General features: G+C 36.3%; 1 protein-coding gene across 1 annotated transcript in view; it reads right to left on the bottom strand.

The window, feature by feature from the left end:
• Window positions 1–14,438, bottom strand: part of msi (RNA-binding protein musashi) — a 234,574-nt gene extending 220,136 nt beyond the window's left edge. Inside the window, exon 1 of the mRNA XM_089643981.1 lies at window positions 13,994–14,438. Within this exon, the coding sequence (XP_089500107.1) occupies window positions 13,994–14,073 (80 nt within the window). The 5' untranslated portion in view covers window positions 14,074–14,438. The remainder of the gene's footprint in view (window positions 1–13,993) is intronic.
• Window positions 14,439–21,895: the final 7,457 nt, after the last annotated feature.

The following is a 21,895-nucleotide window of genomic DNA, read 5'->3' as shown; positions in this document are numbered from 1 at the left end:
CGTTTTGTGACTTATCAGGGGTGCCCGGGCTCACAAGGGGGGAGATTAATCCAGGTCTTGGCGGTGGATGATTCCTTAGTTACTCTAATAATTTCCGTGGATATGTTTCCATATCATTTAAAGTTATTTCGACTACCATAATACGGACATGTGTCTAGTGTGGTAATCGAAAAGCATGTAAAAAACCTGTATCCTAATATATTTTTATGAATAAAGAAAATTAAAAAAAAAAAAAAAAATCAGTTGTTCTATTGGGAACTGGCAGAGAAAGAATGTAAGTAGACTGAGTGCTGTTGAAATGAGATCCCTGAGGCGTGTGTGTAGTAAAACCATGTGTGATCGTGTGAGAAATGTGGAGATCAAAGAAAAGAGTCAGAATGAGGCAAGAAAATGTGTGGTGTGACCCGAGTTGTTTGGCGGTCCGTCCTCTCTGACTACCCCTGCGGGAAAACGGTGCGATAGTTAGTTAGTTAAGTCGTTCTATGTCATACGGAGTATGTATAATTTCACATTTTAATATTGCTTGTGTTATCCATAATTTTTGTGTGTGAGTTTTAAATGATTGGTGTAATTATTTATTTCTTGCGTTCAAGTTTGTACCATAAGTTTCCGGACAACATGTATAAATATATTATATTCTCGAAGTACTCTATCAATTTAGCATCATCAGACGCCCCCTCGGCCGTAAAGATGAAGACTCCAGATTGGAGGCATCCAGCATCACCTGTTTGCAGACGTGAGTTACAGCCGAATCTGTCACAGACCGAGGATGCGATGTCGTATCGTAATATTCACATTAATTATGTTTTAAAATAATTTCAAGCATCGGGTTGTGCGTCCTACATAATATTATCACGGTGCGATAGTAGCTGCGTTCACAAATGCGTCTGGTACCACCCACCCAGAACTAGTGGCTTAAATTATTCCTCCCTTCATTACACAAGAAACATCTTCCGCTCATAATGACGTTAGTGGGATTTATTTTAAATTGTCAGATTTTTTACGTCAGCTTGTCTTTTAAAAAACAATAAAAATATATACATATGTATATGTATATATATACATATCACCACTTCTACATATACACTATATGTATACAGGGTTTTCAATAAGAGGTGTTATTTTGAATAGCCCGCTATTTCGGTAGATGTTACTTTTCAAGCTGTCATTATTTGACAAGTGGAAACTACGCCATTAATAAAAATGTAACGATACACACTTCAACAACGCATTCAAGTTATTAAAATTCACGTGAGCGAATCAAATGCAAATCATCTTGAGTGATGAGGCCCATTTCCACCTCGGTGGCTTCGTCAACAAGCAAAACTGTCGCATCTGGGGCTCGGAAAACCCAATAGTTATTGTTGAAAAGCCTCTCTATCCTCAACGTGTGACTGTTTGGTACGGTTTATGGTCCGGCGGAGTCATTGGACCTTACTTTTTCGAAAATGAGGCTGGAGCAACAGTTACGGTGAATGGATTGCGCTATCGAGAGATGATTAATGATTTTTATGGCCGGAATTGGATGGTATTGATCTGGACAACTTTTACTTTCAACAAGACGGCGCTGCGTGCCACACAAGCAACGAAACCATTGATCTTTTACGATTGAATATCAAAATAACACCTCTTATTGGAAAACCCTGTATAAAAACACGTTTCACCACAATCTACACATCTGCCCTGATGATGGACTCTAACGCTGGCCAAAGAACGAATCGCAACACGACATAATAACCCAGAAATTAACTACATAACACAATTACGTTGACAGAATTTCAATTTGGGAGACGAGAACTATTTATATCGTATTGTAAAAAAAATTATGCAATGCCAGGGAACATGTTGTCCTTCTTCCTGCGTCAACTGTGGTAGAAGTGCATAAATGAGGAGATAATCTTTTCTACAACATTTAATATTTGTATCAAAATTTTGATAGTGATATATTCCAGCCGGACTCGTCCATTATTACACTACGTTATTCTAGGACACACTGACCTGCAGATTTCTGCACACCCCCCATACCTTTTAACCCTGTACAAAGCATCCCGGAGGATGACATAGGCCCCAAGAGAAAATATTTTCTTTAGGACCTCCTGTCTAGAACTAACATAAAAATGCGCCAGATAAAACAGAATCGGCACACTTTGAATGCTGATAAATTATTTATCAAAATAACCAATTTCGATATAGTCTCTGCACAGGTGTGGGACAGGTGATGAATTTTAATCAGTAGCCACGTTAAAGCCAACATTCAAAGCAAGCAAACATTTAAATAATATTTTTATACGAATAACATAACGATCAAATAATATTAACTGTGTGATGTGTCGGATAGATTATATTACAATAATAGCCCCAGTGAAAGACCACCGTTCAGAATGAAATGATAATCGCGATTAATTTTTACGTTATTATGCCGCTTCCTCCTTCTTAAGCCAACGTTTCGGACAGGGTTACAGTTTCAATAATCAAGGCAGATGTGTAGATTATTTTACAAGCAATAATTATTCGCCTGAAACATTCATCCACATTGAAAAATCTCCTGATAACAGATACACGACGCCAACGGGACTCGAACCAGTGTCCCTTCGATTTCCGGTCGACAGCTATGACCACTGAGCTATGGCGGCTTATCTCGTATCTGCGAAATTATTCAATATATACTAGTGTTACATTCAACAATTACTGCTTGTCACATTTTTTCACCTGAAAACAACCAACTTTATTTTATATGAGAAAGGCATTGTAAGTGCTAACTCTCTCACTAGATGGCGTCGAGACAAATTGTCTACATTTTAGGTGAAATACTAGAACTTGTCAAAAAGAAGGAGATAGCGCAACACGGCATAACACCCCAAAAACAAACAACAAAAATTGTCAAATATAATTATATTTTTTTTTGGTAAACTAATGTTTAAGACAAGATTTTTTATGCATAGCACAAAGGGTAACAATTATTTTACAAGCAATAATTATTCGCCTGAAACACTCATCCACATTGAAAAATCTCCTGATAACAGATACATCATACATGAACATGAACAGATGAACAGATACATGAACAGATACCTTGTCTTAAACATTAGTTTACCAAAAAAAAAATAATAATTAGATGTGTAGATTGTGGTATCAGGAAAGTTCAATACAACACACCCTTTAAAAGTAATATAAAGTCATTAAAAGTGATCGAACAAAAGGCCTATAAACCAAAGTAGCGTAACCCAACGTGATACAGGACGGTATTTCAGCATAATAATAAGTTCATTGTTATTTTCGGTGTTTAGTTTTGGTGTAGCCGTCAAACGATTAATTTTATCCCCGTCTCAATTAATATTATTAATGGGGTTTTCGTGGATTAAAATTGCTTCCGTAATTAAACTTCCTTGATGCGTTTTGGGTCTACCCAAGACTTCAGAAACGATTCCAAAGTAATGGCCGGTTTCGATTAAGTGCCTGGCAAATGAGTATGCATATTCGAAAGTGTTCAGAGTCACACCTCAACAAAATCTACACATCTGCCATGATGATGTACAGTGTAAAGCTGTCTGAAACGTTGTTCAAAGAAGGAGGAAACGTAACACGGCATAATAATCCATAATTAAACACGATAATAGCATTTAGAATCATCGAAACACTGCTTTAAATGGCTGCAGCCATAGACATATGAATATTAGTAGACCTGCCCTAAGTGATTAAAAGCGTATTATCCCCACTCCCCATACCGGTTCCATTGGAGCCGGCTGTGCTCGCGTATGGCCTCAAGTGAAATTTGAAAACGTGACGTCATCATTCTTGTGCGAACTATGGTCGAGGCATCATCGGTTCATTTTACGAAATAACACGGCAAAATGTTGACTTGTACTATGAAAACTTGTAAAAATAGATGTGAAAAAGAGAATAAACCCAATTGTCGTATTACATTCCATATATAAGCATTATTTTACTTTATTTTAAGCATATTCACATCGTATAATATGAATCAGTTGTTACTATCACATCGAGAAACGTCTGGACGCGAAACACAAAGCTGGTTGGTTGCTGGGAAGTAAATTATGAACATTTATAAAAGTGTCTTAACTAAATACTTAAACGAAATATTCGACTCTGAAAATGGAACCGAATTTTTTTGCCGAATTTGGACTTCGCAAATTTGTTCATAACGTGGCGAGTAATTTGCGCTCCCATGTAAAAATGTCTATTCATTCAAAAGCAGATTTTACTTTTAAGAAGTAAATGGTGATATTATAATGCGAGATGCCTATTTACTGTCAGATTGATTTATTGACGAATCACCGTCAGCTTCACTCCCTTCGTTCTTCAACAGTTGATTTTACCCCTCGCCATTATCTTCTTGTCTATTAATTCCTATGTCTGTGGCTGCAGCCATGTTTTGCGACCAGAAATGAATAGCCAGGTAGTTCCCAACATTCCTCTTACCCATATGCGATGCTATAGTCTCAATGACTCCAGACGTTTGAGAGCAGTTAAGACTCTTCTGCAGTACTCGCATAAAAAACACCGCAAAGGAGAACGGTTTGGTAGTGGCCGGCTATTCAGATACGGTCACTAAACCAGAAAAACCGTGCCAATTTATTTGTAAAGCAATGATACCGTGTCACCCAAATTTGTTTATGAAGAATACACTGGTCACTTCTGGGAATACCGTCCAAAGCCGGGTACCGAGAAAAGTCGAAGGTGTCCATTGTCACAAATGTTAATTTGAATTGTTAGGAGTATTTTGCTAAACTTCGAAGAAATTAACAGTGTTTAGGAAATTCCCACCTAAGCCTGTCATGCCACTGGATAGGTAACAGTACGATATCGACAAAAAACAGGAGACACTACGCAGAAAAGTAAAGTTTACTCTGGTTTGCAGAGCCACAGCTATTGTGCGACTTTTCTGCGTAGGGTCTCCGGTTTTTGTCGATATCGTAACGAGTGGAACGACGGGCAAGGTGAAAAAAACAACTTCCTCAAAGTGAAGACCATGGGCAGTCAGGCCGTGCCAATTTATCCAATCTTAAAGAACTGGGAATTAAGGCGATGCCATACGTAGTGATGCAAAATCATGTGTTTTTGGTTTAAAAATTTGGTCGCATAGAAATGATTCATATGCTTTAATTAAATACTGCGAGTAGAATACATCTTGACCTTTGAAATAATCGAGTATTTTTCATATATAAGTCTTTTTATAAGCCCAGAAAAAAATAATGTATAGGCCTATGAAAACTGCTTTAAAGTTCAAAATCTCCTACTTACGAACCCATTTTCAGTTATGATATTATTGTATAATGTGGCAAATTAAGTTATTTATAAAATGATCGGAAAAAAATTAAAATTTATGCCTGAACATCCCCAAAATAAAAGAAAAGGCATTTTTTGACCATGTTTTTTTTCTTGCATAAATCAAAACAGGCGGATGGTGTTAAGTGGGAATTTAAACCTTATCGCCATCTACGTAAGTGTTGTTATTGATAGCGGCTCAATTTAAAATATTACACGACGTAGTGCATCGCCTTAAATGGGTTAAACGCAACGTTCGTTATAATCTACACGTTCATAGATGGCAGTATTTTTTTTTAATATGCTGTGTGTAAGATGTTGCTCTACAATATTAAGATGAGTTATTTATTTGCGACCAGACATACGCAATATTAAATTAAATAAATAGTTTTGTTCGTTTAAAAACTCAATTTTTTCGGCATACAATATTGTACCGATGATTCAATCCTATATTGTATTTGTATGCCTTTCTTGAAAGAACGGGCGCAAACAAATAATTCGTTATTTTTTAATGATAAACTGATGTTTATAGGACAAGGTTTTATGCATAGCACAAAGGATAACAAATAATTATAAGCAATAATTAGTCGCCTGAAATATCAATACAAATTGATATCTCCCGAGTAAAAATAAATTCCGCCAACGGGAATTGAACCCGTGCCTTCTGATGTCCTGTCAGGTGCTCTGAAACCACTGAGCTATAATTTGTCTTATAATTGAAAAGCAACACCTTTGCAAAAAGCGTATTTTAATAAAATACATTAATTAACATAATCTATGGACACGTAGATTATAACGAGCGTCGCTTTAACCTTAAGGCGATGCACTACGTCGTGTAATATTTTAAATTGAGCCGCTATCAATAACAACCCTTACGTAGATGGCGATTAGGTTTAAATTCCCGCTTAACACCATCCGCCTGTTTTGATTTATGCAAGAAAAAAACATGGCTTAAAGTGCCTTTTATTTTATTTTGTGGATGTTCAGACATAAACATTTAATTTTTTTCGATCATTTTATAAATAACTTAATTTGCCACATTATACAATAAAATCATAACCGAAAACGGGATCGTAAGTAGGAGATTTTGAACTTTAAAGCAGTTTTCATAGGCCTTATATATTATTTTTTTCCGGGCTTATAAAAATACTTATCTAAAAAATACTCGATTATTTCAAAGGCCAAGATGTATTCTACTCGCAGTATTTGATTAAAGCATCTGAAACATTTCTAGGCGACAAAATTTTCAAACCAAAAACACATGATTTTGCATTACTACGTATGGCATCGCCTTAAAAACAGAATTTTAACTGTCTGCCTACGATGGATCCAAGATGCTTTGGAGACGAGGCGGATATGGGTAATGCCACCCCGGGAACCATTTATTGGATAGCCAACACCTCTGCAATAGATATCCAAGCTACATTTGGTAACAAAGCAGGGGTGTACAAGTTCATGGTATGAGGCTTTTGACCTCTCCCATCCCTCATACATTTTTAAGTGACCAGGCACGGGAACTCCATCAAAGCCAGAGTCAAGTTAGCCTCATTGGACATACAGGGTTTTCCAATAAGTGTCATTTTGAATAGCCCGCTATTTCGGTAGATGTTACTTTTGAAGCTGTCATTTTTTGACATTTGACAAGTAAAAACTACGCCATTAATAAAAATTGAACGATACACGCTTCAACAACGCATTGAAATGATTAAAATTCACTTGAGTGAATCAAATGAAAATCATCTTGAGTGATGAGGCCCATTTCCACCTCGGTGGCTTCGTCAACAAGCAAAATTGTCGCATTTGGGGCTCGGAAAACCCAAGAGTTATTGTTGGAAAGACTCTCTATCCTCAACGTGTGACTGTTTGGTGCGGTTTATGGTCCAGCGGAGTCATTGGACCTTACTTTTTCGAAAATGAGGCTGGAGCAACAGTTACGGTGAATGGATTGCGCTATCGAGAGATGATTGATGATTTTTTCATGGCCGGAATTGAATGGTATTACGCTACGTGCCACACAAGCAACGAAACCATTGATCTTTAACGATTGAATATCAAAAGAACACCTCTTATTGGAAAACCCTGTACTATATTTTCAACAAGTGCACTCCACTGTTGAATTTAATAGCAACTTCTGGTCTGGAGAAATAAGTTACTTGAACAAAACTATTCATTACGTATACAGAACGAAAATTTGTCTACATCATAAATATTTTTTATTCTCATCTGACTGCCCATGCGGAGAGTTACTGCTTAGAAAGCATGCGTTGAACAAAACGCTTTGTTCTTTGAAGTCGAAACATTATTATACAGTCTACTGAACAAAACCTTGGCTTAGGTTAGGTTGAATTGTAAGAACCATTGAAATAAACAAACAGTATTATTAAAGCATATTCTGTGTAATCTATAGGATAAATGCACAGAGGTTAGTATCCGAGGGGACAAATGCATCAGTTTCTCACATGGGCGTCATGCATTCAATCCTCCATCATTGCACAAGAAACAAACACCCCAATGACAGTGGTAAGAATTGAATACAAACGCCTTGTGGGCGAGTTTCTTGATCCAAAAATTCGCCGAATCTGGGCTTAAATTTTCAATACAAAACTGTGTTTACAAAAATCAAATGAGACGGAGATCTACGATGTCAGTGAGACAGAGCGCGCATTTTATAAATGGAACATTTGTTTCCATTCAAATTTGAACGGAAGCACGTCTATTTTTTTTCTTTATGCGTTAGACACATTACGCTAAATATAGCACATAATAATGCGCGCGTAAATTGGGCGTGGCGTGTACGCATTAAATGTTCGGCTGACACACTACGCTATAATCTTTCTCATGAGATTAAGTCAGATCAATTAGGGAACTGCCGCGGAATATCATTTTTTTGTATGGGATCTGTCACTTTCACAGATGACAGTCGCGTAATTACTGCTCTACGTAAATTGTTGTGATACCTTCTCCTGCCGTAGATAGGAGAGGGGGTCGCATAATTTTCAAAAATAGCCTGGCTAGCAGATCACAGCGTATATAACATATTTGTAGGTGTGACAGGACTGTATGTAATGCGCCCCTGAGGTGATATCTCACAAAAGCGACGCAATACAAATTGTCCAATATTAGTATTATGGAGTTATATAAAACGCTTTGCACTTATAAGGTAATCTGTCACCCCCTTTATGCTGTGGTGCAGGGGTTATTCGAATAATGTTAGGTTAGTCGTACCTCGGAAATTTAAAAAAATCCATTATTTATGATCTGTAGGAAAACCCATAAAGGTTTAGATCATGAGAGACAGTGAGTTCTGTTTGCTACTACGTATTTTATTTTATTTTATTCGACCGATGCATTCAACAAAGGAAGGTACGTATATTTTTGCATGAAAGGAAATTTGGTGTAAGTGAAAAAAAAAAAAATTTATCACAAAGATGCAATCTAGGTACCTACTTGTATTTTAAATAAAAATTGTTATTGGTGATCAATACAAATGTTAAAAAACTCTAAATATTGGAATTATTAATTTCAATGACGATACATCTTCAAAATGAGCGACGAGGAAGGCAGATTTCCAAATTTCCACATTACTATTATGAGATGAGACAAGTTGAACAGAGTTCAGCAAAAAATATTTAATAATATACATACAGAGTGCGGTAGCAAACGAACGCTTCATCGACGGTCATACACACTCTTATGGTATCCTTCGAAGCTTTTATTTGACCACAAATTGATCAAAAGCTGAAACGGGACTTTTTAATCTACATGGTTTTCCTATAAGAGGTGTTATTTTGAATAGCCCGCTATTTCGGTAGATGTTACTTTTGAAGCTGTCATTTTTTGACATTTGACAAGTAGAAACTACGCCATTAATAAAAATACACGCTTCAACAACGCATTGAAATTATTAAAATTCACTTGAGTGAATCAAATGCAAATCATCTTGAGTGATGAGGCCAATTTCCACCTCGGTGGCTTCGTCAACAAGCAAAATTGTCGCATTTGGGGCTCGGAAAACCCAAGAGTTATTCTTGAAGAGCTTCTCATTCCTCAACATGTGACTGTTTGGTGAGGTTTATGGTCCGGCGGAGTCATTGGACCTTAATTTTTCGAAAATGAGGCTGGAGCAACAGTTACGGTGAATGGATTGCGCTATCGAGAGATGATTAATGATTTTTTATGGCCGTAATTGGATGGTATTGATCTGAACAACGTTTACTTTCAACAAGACGGCGCTACGTGCCACACAAGCAACAAAAAACCATTGATCTTTTACGATTGAATATCAAAATAACACCTCTTATTGGAAAACCCTGTATTTCTCTCTTGCGAATGATTATATAAATAATAGAAAACCCCAACTCAAGAACCTATTTTGTATTAACTAAATGGCGTGTACCCGGCGTTTCTGGGGGTTATCTTTAGGATCAAAAATCAAAATTTTAATGTTCGTTTGTAAAAAATTTTAAATCTCCGAAACTTGTTCACCGATTTCTTTGAAATTTTAACACAACATTGCATTCGCATACGCGTATTTTATATACCTATATTATATAGATGTCAGCTGTAACAGATAAAAACATACGAAATTGTCTCTATCGGCACAGATAGACTGAGCCACAGCACGTTGTAAATAATTCTAACGGCCGTTGTTCCCAACTTTTCGAAGGATCAATCTCAGACTCCGATCAGCCAAGTAATTTGTTCAATAACATTCGATTCGCCATTTTCCAAACAGTTTTACCATTGATTATCCTAAGTGGCCCCGCCCACTTTCATAGACAATAAAATCATATCAAAGTAAAAACTTTCAATGTTAAATTAAAATTGATGAATTAATTATTGTGTTTATTATAAATGCATTTATTTTTTTTTTTACATAAACCGATATTTTATATGTTGTTTACCTGGCGTATGTAATAAGTTAAAAATAAAGTATGTGCTTGACTCTAATTCCATCGTGTCTTGGCGTCGCGAATATTTTTCACTCTGTCGACACTTTTCATAAGTAGTCATTTACTAAGGCAGGCTTAATCCAGTAGTTTGCCTTCCTTAAATTGGTAGATCGCTCAGTCGTCACCTTTCCGTTGGAAAGAGCGTAGTTGTGCTCTTGAGCAGTGTTGAGTCAAAATTTCGGCTTAACTGTTGATCAGTAGGATTGGGAACAGCGGCCGTGAAAGGCGCCGATTGACGATTTCACGACGGTCATCAAATGAGACGAGAATTTGGAAATTTGAAACACCGCTTCTTTGTTAATATTTTTTATATTTTGGTAAAAAGTAACTTATTCCGGTATTTATCCAAGTTGCCAGTGCATTATCGCGACGAAAGGTATCCCGTTGGTGAAGACAAAGAAACGGCCGGCTTCAAAGGAAAAGGGTCCCAGGACTCTCAGGTATAAATACCGGCCAACAAACCAGACAGGTAAAAACTTAAAGTTGGGAAGGTGCATTGGTGGGAACCCCATCACTTTACCAACGGCGTTATAAGGAAACATGGTTTCCTAAGACTAATTTTTTTTAACGAATCTAGATAATAATAATATTTGGATGATTTGTATAGCGCCGTTTTTGGGCGCTGTACAAATATTTAATACATTTATACAATGATCATGTTATTACTAACTATATGTGGAGATAATATACAGTACAATACTCACCTAGTAGGTCACTTGAGATTAACACTTAATTAACATTAACTAATTGTTTATTAGCGAAATTTAGATACAGGATTTAGGACATAATTGGAAAATTTGATATAACTGAACTTTCTCTCAGGAATGGTATATTTAATTTAAGGGCATGACAGCTTAAAAGGGGTAAGTTTTTAGTTTAGACCTGAATTCTGTTGGACTTGTTATGGATCTTAGTTCCGAAGGGTGTTTATTCCAAGCCTTCGGCCCAGATATTCCGAAAGCGCGATCACCAAACTTAGTATTTGGCTTGCGCTTAGGTTCTATCAGTCTGCCTACAGCTGATGATGTTGCTGATCTAAGAGTTGACTGCCTTAGACCAGTGTTTTCCGGGACGCATAGTTCAGAGATGTAGGGTGGGGCCATTTCATTGATGGATTTAAACACCATACAGCACAATTTGTACTGGATTCTTTCAGGGAACTTGAGCCAGTGAAGGTTACGAAGGTGTTCTGAAATGTGCAAATATTTAGAAACCCCGGTCATGAGCCGTGCTGCTGCATTAAACACTGATTGAAGTTTGTCAATTTGATATTTTAGAAGGCTGGCATAAATGCCGTTGCAGTAATCGAGACCCTCCAATGTTCCTCTGCATACAAGAGTCAGCTTGCAATATCGATAGCAGAGAAACAAATAGTTGATTCGGGCCATGCTAAGAGTAAAATAACAGAACGTAAGATGATGTATGAATGTGAATGAAGCAAGGAATGCGTGCCAAGGCCGAGTAAACTGAAATTAAATTAATTTTGTACAGCGCTACATAATATAGCGAAGGATAATTATTACAAGTAAAATGGTACCTACCCTGATATACGGAAGTAAGGCATGGAACTGGCAGAAAAAGGATGAAAGTATACTGAATGCTGTAGAAATGAGATCCCTGAGGCGTATGCGTGCTAAATCCACGTATAATCGTATGAGAAATGTGGAGATCCGCAAAAGGTGCAAGGCTCATTTAGAGCGAATGAGCGAAGAAAGGAGTGTAAAGAGAATATATGACGCAAATGTGAATGTGTCGAAAGTCGGGGACGCCCGAAGAAGACATGGCACGACCAAGATACTTGAGTCAGAATAATAGAAGATCAGATACTTGAGTCAGAATAATAGAAGAGTATGTATGAATGTTAATGAGGCAAGGAGTGTGTGCCTTGACCGAGTTGTTTGGCGGTCCGTCCTCTCTGCCTACCCCTGCGGCGTGATGGTTAGTTAGTTAGTTATAATTATTACAACTCTTGGTAAAAATATAATCAATTTGTTCTAATTCAGACGTCAGATCAATCATGTAATTTTATTTATCGATTAGGTTATTAAACGTACATTCGGCTAAACATAAATAAATATATAAACTGAATTAATTTTTACAATGGAATAAAAATACATTTAATTCAAACAAAACAACGCATTTCTATCAATTTTTCAATTTGTCTTGGTTTAATTCAGTTTTAGTGCGGTTACAGATTTTAGGAAAGCATTGATTGATTGTTAAAAAGTTGATAAAAAAAATAATGCGTTTCCGTGATGGATTCGTTATTTCGTTGATGTATAGTCCCATTGGCTCAGAAGAGGTTGGGACTTTTGTGTAGTATTCACATAAAAAATATAGCTATTCTCAGTAATGCCCTGCTTAAAAATCACAATTCAAAATTGAAACCTTGCTTCAAATCTTCCTCCACCACATCTATTTTCATTCAGTCAGGCTCTCGACTAGCAATCTGCAAGTCACGGGTTCAAATGCCGGCGTGCGCAAGTAAATTTTATCTGATGAATTTGTGTTATTCATTAAAAATAATATATGTATTTCATTTTCATCAACACATTTTCAAAGTAATCATTTTTTGTGAAGGCAATTATAAACACTGAATAAAAACCAACGCGGAAACATTACTATTTTTAAGGTCACAAAAAAAAAACAATCTTGTACCAGGGAAATAATACGTTTTCGTTTTACGTTTTTTTACAATTAAAATACCTTAGAACGGTTCCAATTCGCAAAGTAAATCGATCAGTACGAAGAGAAAGTTTGTACTTTAAAACGTTTAAAATCGAGAAACGTTAAAAAAAATTGTTGTCTACAATGGAAAATGTAAAAACAAACACCAAATATTCGCTAGAATAAGCTCAAAATCAGATATAATAGCTATACATTTGCTATAAAACGGTAAAAATACAACATTGACATTCTCGTAACAGGTAGGTAATGTGTGTAAAGAAAATTATTCTATTTTTTTTTCAAATCTAGAAAAGAAATAATGTACCTACCCATAATTCATTTTTCAAGAAGATTATAATTTTATTCTATATTTGAAATATGTAATTCAATAATTTTTTAATCTATAGAAACAAAATTTCTCAGTTTTCATCTTGTCTATGTAAATTAAAATTAGTTTATTAGTGATTTTTCACGGCTAATAAACAACTAGTTTACACACATCAAAAACACATTGACACTAACCTGCAATATTTTATATAGCGCCATTTTTGTGATATATCACCAGAAGGGTGCTCTATCGCCCTAGTAAATTACCACTATTCAAATCATTGAAACTTTGCTTGAAATGGTTTGTAACCATATATGAATGGCCAGGTACTATTTTCTCTGTCCCATATTTTAGCCCTCCCTAATCCCATCAATACGTACCCTTATTATTGTGGATGCCATAATCTAATAGCTGTTTTGTGACCAAATCTGAATAGTCAGGTAATACATTTCAACCTTCCACTTTTCGTCTCTTTACAACATACCCCAAGCTAGGATACCATAGTTTCACTAGCTCCTGACGCTTCGGGCTTTAGTGCGGTATTCCCACAAAGAAAAAAAAACAAAAAATAATAATAAAAATACAGACAAACTGCAAGTGGAGCGTCCATTTTGTAATTTCAACCCTCGTGCGGACCGAATCGCTTCGTATTTCGACCAAATAATGCGTTAAAAAGGCAGGATTAACGCATAAAGAGCAAGGGAATTACATGTTTATCAACTGGGAAATATAATTATATAAATTAAATAATGTTTGTTACCTTATTCTGACCGGGGGAGGAATGTTGAAGGCCGCCGGGAACAATTTCGCCGCGGCATTGGCGGGGTTCTCAAACAACATCTTGGATTGGATTCACACACAGAAAAACCTCAAAATCACTCGAAAATTCGACACAAAACGCTTGTTAAATTATATTAATGTCTTCGACACACTTCAATCACTTGTATTTTGAACTAAATTCACGCGAAATACACTTGAATTACTCGAAAACAAACCATTAAACAGAGACGCTAACGTGAAGCGGTTCTGTTGTAAAATCTATGCAAAATGTCACACAGCTTTTCGCAATGGAGACTGGATTAAAACTGGAGTTATTTTGTTTTGTTTGGATTCGTTTCGCTTTTATTATTTATATTAGGAATCGCGTTTTGTAATTTGCAATTTAATTCAGACAAACTTGTAGACGCGTTACACCGTCAGCGCGCTTCTAGCCTACTGTTGTAGGTTTACTGTTTGGCCGGTTTGGCGTTTCGGTTGGAAGTTGGAAGCCTTGCGTTCGCTTCGCGCAGATGTGCGGGGAATTCTCCCGGGATTTAGGGAAATTTCCCCGTATGCTGGGAAAAAATATTTTATGAATTTTTTTACTTATACCGGGAATTTGATAATAATAAATGAAGTCACGTTTTTTGATAAAATAATAAGCCTACCAATTTTTTCATACTCACAGCGTATAACCTAGCGTAAAGAAACATAAAACTTTTTTTGTTATTTGTTAAAATACATTTTTAACTAACCTAACCTAACCAACACGCCGCAAAGATGAACCCACGAAAAACTGTTTATTGTATTTGCATGGAGCTTTTGTTTTTTCAATAATAATTATATCATAGATGGTCTCATATCGATTTTTCCATAATAATTTTTCTGTCATTAAATTCCGCGTCATATTATATTCTTTCACACTCTTAATGATCTACGCGTCTTTTCCTAATATTTCTTAAGTAAAAATACGTATTTCTTTCCTCCGCCTTTGATAATTTGAAATATAAACAAAATTACATTTATAGTTTGGTTAAGCCTGCTAGCATTCAATAAAGCGTTAAAATTGGTTGATTTTAGTCTTGTATTATTAACAAGGAAACATAGCGAGGGATATTTTGGTATTATTATCCTCGGGAAAATTCAATTTGCAAGCATTGCCTCACTGAGTTACTGGGTGGCAGTGCTGTAGGTAGGTACCCGCCGACGAGCATTGCTGCCAGCCGAGAAAATGTTGGGCAAACGTCTGGATATTTTTCCTTGCTTTTACCCAGTAGTGGAATAATGAATGGGTAGATGAAAAAAATACAAAATCTGCAGATTCATGAAATATGTAGATAGTTTGGTGATTGTGGGTGATTTCCTTACAAATGTAAGTTAAGTTAGGCACATTAGTTTAGCTAATTTTCAAATCCGAAAAATAATGTGGTGGTCGAAAAACCAACAAGTTTACTCCTTTATGCATTAAAATTTCTGAATTACCTAATTTGAATGTAAGTACATAATGTGTTTTGAATGTTTTGAAAATATGTTATCATTTATTCAAATGAAATCTATGCGTATCTACAACGACATTTTAATTTAATATTATGAATTCTGATATATTTTTTGTTTAAACACCCTTGTATAACATATATAATTCACATTTCGGCCCTTTGAATATTCTGGTATCACCTTAGAATATATTTTAATGATACGATTTGATATTTTCTCGGCCAAAAGTATTATAGTTATTTGTTTTGGGGGTATTATGCCGTGTTGCGCTACCTCATTCTTTAGCCAACGTTAGAAAGCAAAGATTAGCCAAGATTACACATCTGCCCTGATTATGGACACTGCAATGCTGTCCGAAACGTTGGCTAAAGGTTGAGGTAGAGCATAATACCCCAAAAACAAATTACTTTAATATTTTACTTATATTTAACTAACATTAAGCGTTATTTTTAAGAAAGAAAGATAATATGATTAAAAAAAAACATTTTATCAAATGCCTGTGATTCAAATTTCCCCACATTGCGGCAATATCCCTCGGTGTGGCATCACTGGCTGCGTTCCAAGCGGGGCATTCGCTACACTAGCGCCAATGCGGCGTTGCCAGTCCCTCAAGCTCGGTTTTGTTTTTTTAATTCTTTTTATTTGTATGGCAGCACTGACGGCTCGAGACGGCGGGAAATGGAACGAAACAATACTTCGTCGATACGTTGTAGAATACCTACCAACCTATAACCTAAAAAATAATATCATTGTAAAAATATGTAATATTTATTACTAGTTTATTTGTGAAAAATCACGGGATTTAATCTTGGATTCAGTTTTATGTAATATATTTAACGTTTCTACAGAATCAAACAGCATCACACGTTTTAAAACATGGAATCAAATTAATCATAATGTAACTTAATCCAATTTCAGAGAAAAGCGTGTGTGAGTGTCACTAAAAGTTGAAAGAATGCATTGTCACCGACAACGAGTCTCTCTGCCGATTTACAAAATAGGTTGGTTGCAAAAAGACGGCATTCAAAATCTCAATTTGTGAACAAAATTACCTTTGATAATGTTAACTTAATGGTTAAAGAAACTAAAAAAAATATGCACCGGAATTTGTCAACACTCGTATTGAGCATACGAGTTCCAACGCTGACACGTATGGGGAGGGGAAGGAGATGGGAAGGTGGAAGGTGGGGGATTACCTACGTCTTTCACCGGGCGATTCTGAAAATATGTTGTTGATATAATTATTGATGATGCTTTTAATATCCCTGTATTGAAGTATAAAGTTGTACCAATTAAACACGTGTTGTTCATTTCTTTAATGAACTTTGAACTAATGAATATTCTTGTCTTTTGTCTTGTTTACTTATATAATTTTTATTTTCTTTCTATATTGTACTATAACCGTGACTAACTAACTTGTATGTAAATGGCACTTGTGTGGTTATTTTTTAAACATTATCTCTCCATTCCCCCTATGTCATCTCTGGAGATGCTGTGTGGAGGGTATTTTTAAGGAGAGGAAAAAGAGGCATGTTGTAGGAGGGAGGAAACGCAGAGGCTGTCAAATCTTTCTACAGTCGAGCTGTAGAACTCAAGAACGAGTCGTAGAAGTGATCCGTTATCATGTGACAAATTGAGAAGGGATCAATGACGCTAGTTCCTCTGAGCATCTTCCATTGTAATACCGGTAGAACAAGGACAGCATACCTACCTGGCGCCTGTGCTATAAAGACTACAATCCGCTAAGAAAGTGGAATCTATCAAACGGACAGCCCGTTTCTGCACAGAGTCAAGCGTGTATTTTTCAGGTATTTTGGGGCTCCAGACCAGAGGTGGCTGCCAAATTGAACAGAGGAGCGCACTTGCGATTTGTAAAGGGTCTGTGAGTATCTGCGTGCCCTGTACAGTACGCCCAACTTCTGAGAGGCTGACTTGACTGTGGATTTGATGGAGCCCCCGTACCTATCATAACATATCAAGTAAGTTAAGGCGAAGCTTAATGCCAAATCACTATTTTGATTAATCTTTATAAAGAATTGGTGTACATTATGAATACCAAAAAATATGATTTAGATAAATTGAAGGTTTTCCTATCGTTTCGTTTGAGTAGAATACAAAAAAAAAAAAATTACTCAATAAAAAATATAAATGCAAACTACTACAAAAAATATTTTTTTAATAGAAATGTATGAACGCGTAAAGGAAACAACTTTAAAAAAATACAGTATTATAGCTAAGATTATCTGTGACAGTTTCACTTGATTAACTTTTTTGCTTTCTTATAAAATTATTTACAAAATAAATAAAAACCAGTTTTGTGCTTGAAATTGAACGTTTCAATACTCCATTTGCTAAGCGATTTTAATGCCTATTACCTACAATATCAAGAATATGCACATTTTTGGCTTGTAGCTTCCTAGTAACTAAAATTGGCTGCATTTGAAATTGTTCGTCACGTGTTTATACGATGGATGGAGATCAATGATATCAGGCGAGTGTACGTGAGACGAAGCGCTGGGCCATTGGGATAAATGGAACATTCCATTCAAATTTGTATGGAAGGCACTTCTAGTTTTCTTCTTTAGTATATTTATAATTGGCCGGTCGGTGGCCGAGTTGACATCGCGTTTGGGTCCCACCCAGGCGTAGTGTGTTCAATTCCTCGGATGGCTAAGTCCTCCATCACAACACAAGCAACATTTTCAGTTTACTGTGGTGGTAGTAAGAGAGTTTCAAATATTGTCAGGTTATTCGTAAACCGGGAATGTTTGTCTTTCTTTTTAAAGAAAAAATATATATTAAACTGCTGAATATTCGTTTACCTTTTCCGGTGCCTCTTTTTAACAAACAAAATGATAGTTTCAGTTTTCTAAGTAGATTAAGAATTGTATGGGTTAATTTCTAAATAAACTTTACCGTCTCAATGATTCACTAGTTACAGGCAAAGTAATTGTATAATATATTGCAAAATAGTGATGAAAAAACCCAACGTAAAAAGGTATCAATTTATATCTCTAAATCACAGACATAGGAATTAATAGACGAGAAGATAATGGCGAGGGGTAAAATCAACTGTTGAAGAACGAAGGGCGTAAGGCTGACTGTGATTCGTCAATAAATCAATCTGACAGTAAATAGGCATCTCGCATTATAATATCACCATTTACTTCTTAAAAGTAAAATCTGCTTTTGAATGAATAGACATTTATAAATGGGAGCGCAAATTACTCGCCACGTTATTAACAAATTCGCGAAGTCCAAATTCGGCAAAAAAATTCGGTTCTATTTTCAGAGTCGAATATTTCGATTACGTATTTAGTTAAGACACTTTTATAAATGTTCATAATTTACTTCCCAGCAACCAACCAGCTTTGTGTTTCGCGTCCAGACGTTTCTCGATGTGATAGTAACAACTGATTCATATTATACGATGTGAATATGCTTAAAATAAAGTAAAATAATGCTTATATATGGAATGTAATACGACAATTGGGTTTATTCTCTTTTTCACATCTATTTTTACAAGTTTTCATAGCGCAAGTCAACATTTTGCCGTGTTATTTCGTAAAATGAACCGATGATGCCTCGACCATAGTTCGCACAAGAATGATGACGTCACGTTTTCAAATTTCACTTGAGGCCATACGCGAGCACAGCCGGCTCCAATGGAACCGGTATGGGGAGTGGGGATAATACGCTTTTAATCACTTAGGGCAGGTCTACTAATATTTATATGTCTATGTACGCAACGGATTTTGATAGGGTTTTCACTATCATTTAGAGAAATTATTCCGGAAGGTTTACATATATGAAACATGCATATTATAATTATAGAAAGTAAAGAAAAGTCATGTTTTATAATCAAGATATAAAAATATATTTACGAATAAATATATTACATTGCTAACGCTGGCTAATCCTCACGAGATGTATCAAAATAATGTAGTACGGAATTGTATATTTTAATGAGGCCTACAGAAAAGTCTGCGATGGTATATGTCTATCTCATAAGGATAACCCACAGCAACACCGGGTACATGTCAGCTAGTCTAATACAAAATAGGTTCTTGGGTTGAGGTTTTCTATTATTTATATAATCATTCGCAAGAGAGAAATATAGGGTTTTCCAATAAGAGATGTTATTTTGATATTCAATCGTAAAAGATCAATGGTTTCGTTGCTTGTGTGGCACGTAGCGCCGTCTCGTTGAAAGTAAACGTTGTCCAGATCAATACCATCCAATTCCGGCCATAAAAAATCATTAATCAACTCTCGATAGCGCAATCCATTCACCGCAACTGTTGCTCCAGCCTCATTTTCGAAAAAGTAAGGTCAAATAACTCCGCCGGACCATAAACCGCACCAAACAGTCACACGTTGAAAATAGAGAGGCTTTTCAACAATAACTCTTGTGTTTTCCGAGCCCCAGATGCGAAAATTTTGCTTGTTGACGAAGCCACCGAGGTGGAAATGGGCCTCATCACTCAAGATGATTTGCATTTGATTTACTCAAGTGTGTTGCGTAGTTTGTACTTGTCAAATGTCAAAAAATGACAGCTTCAAAAGTAACATCTACCGAAATAGCGGGCTATTCAAAATAACACCTTTTATTGGAAAACCCTGTAGTAATTAAATACAGCTTCATCATTCTAATTGACTTTGTTAATTAATAATGATAATACGTCTGAAATCATGCAGCGTTAGTACACTATCAGTGCGTTTTAAGTCATGTATACATTCAAAGTACGCGCGCAATCGAGTATAGGAAGTATACGCGATTAGTACCTATGCAATCGTATCAATCGTGTATACTTTATAAAGAATTTATTTCTCTTCTGGGGGTGTAGCGCAGTATAATCGATAACTTTACATTATCGGATCGATAGGGGTAACTACCGACGATTTTATTACGATTTTCCGAACACGGTCGTACTGCTGACATCCAGATCGATGTTGATAACGAAATAAATCAGAATCGATATACGCTGGCAACACTGGCGCATTTGTCTATGAATTGACATTCATAAACGTCAGACGGCTAAGTAAAACGAATTGAAATATTAACTTTAATATACAATGACAGTCCAAATGTACCTTTTGACGCTAAAAAGGAAATTAATTAGGTCGTGAGGTCATTAGCCATAACTAACAACTTTTGTTTCTCGAAGCTGGAACGTGTTATGTGCATTAATTAAGTCTATAGATCGTGTATACGGTTTCTTTCAGTTCTAAGAGCTTACTTAGTTCTCCCCCATTCATTAATTCCCAGCTATTTTGCAAAACAAACGACACTATCCAAAATGTTGGTCATATTGGCAGCTTATTCAACACCTTGCAGGCCGCGCTTAGCGTCTTTTGTCAACCGACTGTCGTAATCATATTCTGACTGTGCTCGCAAATATCGCCAACTGATCATAGATGACGTATTTCGTCAATATCGTATTGACATTGTACTAGACCTCCTGAAATCGTAGAGCTCTAGTACCTAAACTACGCATGCGTTTTGGCGAATGTGTCCTTTTAAATGCGCTGGCAAGACAGAATGTGGTGGTCTATCCTATCTGCCTACACTTGCGTGAACAATGTGGTGGTTAGTTACTTAGATACAGAATGCCCTGCCTCAGTTATTGAGAAAAAAGTGAGAGAGAGTCGTTCGGCTGGGATAGGTAAATGTGATAAAATAGTATTGAAAATAGGGAAAGTCAGTTAAACGTGATTCGCACTGCTTTGTACGCTTGAATGCGCAGGCAACATTATCAGACCACTTGGTACACGCTTTGTGTTCTACTTGCTATCATTGATAGATTCACAGTTTTAGCTGAACTAATGGCGTGTTGCAAACAGTGGTTTGAGCATCTTGACGATTTATAATTTTACCAGACATTAAACAGCGCGCAATTCAAATTCAAATGATCGTCCGTGAGTGGAGAGAGAGTGAAGCGTTGAGTATTCAGGCGTAGCATGTACTTACTCGACCGAGACAATGGGCATTGCTTTTATCCACTGTCTCGCTTGAATTACTCGCCCACTACTAGGCCGAGTACTGACTGTAGTACCTACTGATCACATCATTCGAGCAATCGGCCAAACGCGCTGTCTCTACTGTCAAGAGTGCCCAAGAGTGACCAAAAATGAATCTAAAATCCCATAGGCGCGTTATGAAGTCAGCACATATGGGATCTTCCTTTCTTAGGTTCATGCAAAATATACTAGTGGCGCACAGTGGGCTGAAAATTGCCTTTCATAGACATAGAGACTTGAATTTTCAAGCGTATTATTTTGGCTTGAAATGTATTCTGCTGATCATTACTATGCTATAAAATTTCGTATGAAGCAATTGTGTGTACAAATGAAGGAGTTATCATTTTTTTAAGAAAAATTTGTATGGCAGTGACATTAAAAATGGGGC

The sequence above is a fragment of the Hesperophylax consimilis genome, chromosome 20, assembly GCF_061612785.1.
Source record: "Hesperophylax consimilis isolate HC1 chromosome 20, BYU_Hcon_1.0, whole genome shotgun sequence".
NCBI lineage: Eukaryota > Metazoa > Arthropoda > Insecta > Trichoptera > Limnephilidae > Hesperophylax > Hesperophylax consimilis.
The sequence above is the reverse complement of the archived record's forward strand: the minus strand, read 5'-3'. Positions and strand labels throughout refer to the sequence as shown.